Raw genomic sequence first — 2,969 nt, 5'->3', positions numbered from 1 at the left:
GGCCTGCCCCGCCCGCCGCGGGCCCGGGCGCGGCCGGAGACGCCGCCCTCCCGCCCGGAAGGGCGCGGGCCCTTCGCCGCCCCCTTTGTTCCAGCCCGGCGTCTCGGGGTGGCGCCCCGGGCGCGGTGGGGGCGGGGCGGCTCGGGAGCCAAGCCCGCTTCCCGCGTGCCGAGGTGTCGGGGCGGGGTGGACCGGGCCGCGCGGCGGCCGGGGCTCTGTTCTCGGGAAGGGGTGGAACCCGGTGGAACTGCGCTCTCCCGTTTGGCACCCCGTGGGAAGCGTTCAGGGGCAGTTGCGGGTATTTTGTGGTGGGGTGCTTCGAACCAGCTCTCTTTTCTCTCTTGGCCTGACCGGGCGGGGCGGGCGGTTAAAAGTGCCCGGAGGGTCACGTGCCTTCGGTGTCTCGGGCTTGAAATGATAGGTTTCAACTTGAATTGAGGCCAACCTTTTTAGAAAAATTGCTGCAGCAAGAGGAACTTGATCTCCTCGTGGTCTGCCTTCCGCTTTGGCTGGGGTGGACTTGCCCAGAGAACCCTTTCCCGAGCCAGCGGGCCGTGTGCTCGGTTTTCTTGGCCGTCTGGTCAAATTCTCGAGTTTTGTCTCTTCCATCGCCCCCCGTAATCTGGTTTGGGGGCGTATCTGCAGTCTCTTGTCGGTGGTGTTGTTACCTAGGCAGCCGAGCCTGGTCTCCGGGTGCAGCTCCTTTTTGGCCTGCCGTCTTTTTGCATATGTGCTGCCGAAGCGAGCACTGGCTTGCCATCTTTTTGGAAGGTCGGAAAATCTTTCCCAGGAAGGCTGTTTTACGTAAAACATTTCCTGTGCCCGAAGCCCTCTCTGGGAGTAGGAAGCCGCCAGGAGGCCTGGGTTAGCAGTTGGGAAACTGCGTACTTTTCATTATTTGTTTTTCTGGGAAGTTTTTTCTTGACTCATTAAAAATTTTAAAAGTCGTTGTCGCTGGCCCGTGAGGTTTTTGAGGGGGAGAGGTGGAGGTTCCGCCGCAGAGGCGGTGGGTGAGGATGGGGCAGGGCCCGAGCCGAGGCTGTGGTGGGAGCCCCCTCCCTGAGAGCCCGAGGGGGATCCTGCAGGCGCCGGGCCCGAGGCTGGGCCGGGGGACATGTTGTGTCACATCATGAGAGGCTCTGGTCACGGGACCGCCAGGCCTTGGAGGCCAGGTGACCTTGTGAGGGGCGTTGCTGGCTAAGTTCTCTCCTGAACTGATATTTTGGGAGTCGTTAATTTGTTGCCAGTTTCTGTTCACTACATAGACGTCCTCAGAGGGTTCTGCTGTCCGGGGTTGGGGGAGGGGGCTTGGGCTGCAGGACCCAGGAGTCCGGGGCAGCTGTGCTCTCCCCCGGCCCCGCCTTTCGTAGCGGGGCCTGCTCTGTGGGGGCGGGGGGGGGAGAGAAAGTCCGCTCACGTGGAGCCCGGTTGATGAGTAACTCGTGTCAGCTCTATCTGATCCTTTCCACCGAGCTGCCCCCTTCTCGGCCCCGTGGGGCCCTGAGCTCTGATCTCGGGCCCTTGAGTTGCCTTTTTACCGGCCTGCCTTATGCTGGAAACGTCCCCCAAGCACTGCCAGTTTCTAGAAAGCAAACAGCAGCACCTGAACCTTAACCAGCATCAAGTGTCTCTCCTAGGGCCTGTGGAGGGGGTGTCTTTGTCTTTGGACGGGTCGGGAGGCGGGGCCGGGGTCCTGCCGTGAGGGAGCCGGAGGACAATGATGGCTCCTTTTCAAGTGGCGATTAAAGGGCGGACGGCTCGCTTCCCTGCCCCGGCCTTCTAGCTGACGAAGGCCTCGAGCGGGGGCTCGTGCGCCGGGATGTGGCGGGCGCCCTGGCTGACGTCTCCTTTTTTCTCTCTGCAGCATCGTCCCAGACATAGCAGTTGGTACAAAGGTAGGTGCTTGTGACGTTGCTTTCTCCTTCCGCCCGCTCCCACCATGGGCTGCCCGGCTTGCTGCTCCTGGGGTGGACAGCCTGCCTCGGGCGGGGGGTGGGCGGCCCCTCAGCAGTCTGATTTCGGGATCCCCTGCCCTACCCTCAAGCTCAGAATGGCTTGCGGTTGGAGGTGGGATGCGCGGCAGGGTGAGGGGATTTCTGTCCTCTGTTTCATGTGGGTAAAGTTGAAGTCTCTTTGCACTTCAAGCAGCTAGTCGGGTGGGGGGCGGGACCAGAGAATCTCAGGGGGCTCTGGGGTAGTTCCAGGCTGCTTCTGAGGCTGTCCTCGTTCAGATAATTTTTGCTCAGAGAAATGGGACGGCGGGGGCAGAGTGTCCCCCCTCGGGCCGTGTGTCCTGAGCCCCGTAGGTGGCCGGGTGTCCTGAGGAGCAGGTAGCAGCTGGTTTCTGGTCTGGTGGCTGCTGTGCCTGGGCTGGTTTCGGTTTTCCCAGGCGGACTGTCTTTGCACACCGCCTGTCCCGATCTTCCTGCAGATAAAACCTGATTGGTGGCGGGAGGAGGGAGAGGGACTTCACCCGGGGTGCTGTGACTGGCATGGGGACCCTCCCCTGCTTCTCTGGGGGCCTCTTCAGCCGGAGCACCTCTTCCAGGGGCTGTCTCCTCCGTCCCGTGCCCCGGGGGTCTTGGCTGCACGGGACAGAGGCCCTGAGCCTGTAGGGGGCGTGCTCCGGGGGACCCACCGGGAGGGCAGCCTGGTCCTCTCCCTCAGGTTCAGGATAAGCTGGGCCCCAAGTGAGGCGCCAGGGGTGTTGGTGCGTAAGCTATCAATGAAGAAGCAAGGGGGCTCTAGGCGCTGTCCCTGGCGCAGTGGTTGTTTGCCGTTGGTGCTGAGTTGACTTCAGGGCAGGGGCCCTGTGGCAGCAGCTGGGAAGAGGTCCCCTGCGGCGTGGACTGGCCCACGTCCCCCCAGGCTTCTACTCCACAGAGTGGCTGTGCCCCAGTGGGCTGTCCCTGTGGAGCCACTGGTCACCAAGCGCACCTGACCCCCCCCCCCCCCCCGCGGGGGGGGGG

General features: G+C 63.1%; 1 protein-coding gene across 5 annotated transcripts in view; it reads left to right on the top strand.

The window, feature by feature from the left end:
• The window catches only part of PTBP1 (polypyrimidine tract binding protein 1), a 10,881-nt gene that overhangs the window by 838 nt on the left and 7,074 nt on the right, over positions 1 to 2,969 (top strand). For 4 of the 5 annotated variants that reach the window (XM_007460412.1, XM_007460411.1, XM_007460409.1 and 1 more), the window contains exon 2: positions 1,865 to 1,895. The exons of the other annotated variant lie outside the window; for it this stretch is intronic. In XM_007460412.1, the coding sequence (XP_007460474.1) occupies positions 1,865 to 1,895 (31 nt within the window). The remainder of the gene's footprint in view (positions 1 to 1,864; positions 1,896 to 2,969) is intronic. 5 annotated transcript variants of the gene reach the window in all.

Source organism: Lipotes vexillifer, unplaced genomic scaffold, assembly GCF_000442215.2.
Source record: "Lipotes vexillifer unplaced genomic scaffold, Lipotes_vexillifer_v1.1 scaffold225, whole genome shotgun sequence".
NCBI classification, from domain to species: domain Eukaryota; kingdom Metazoa; phylum Chordata; class Mammalia; order Artiodactyla; family Lipotidae; genus Lipotes; species Lipotes vexillifer.
The sequence above is the reverse complement of the archived record's forward strand: the minus strand, read 5'-3'. Positions and strand labels throughout refer to the sequence as shown.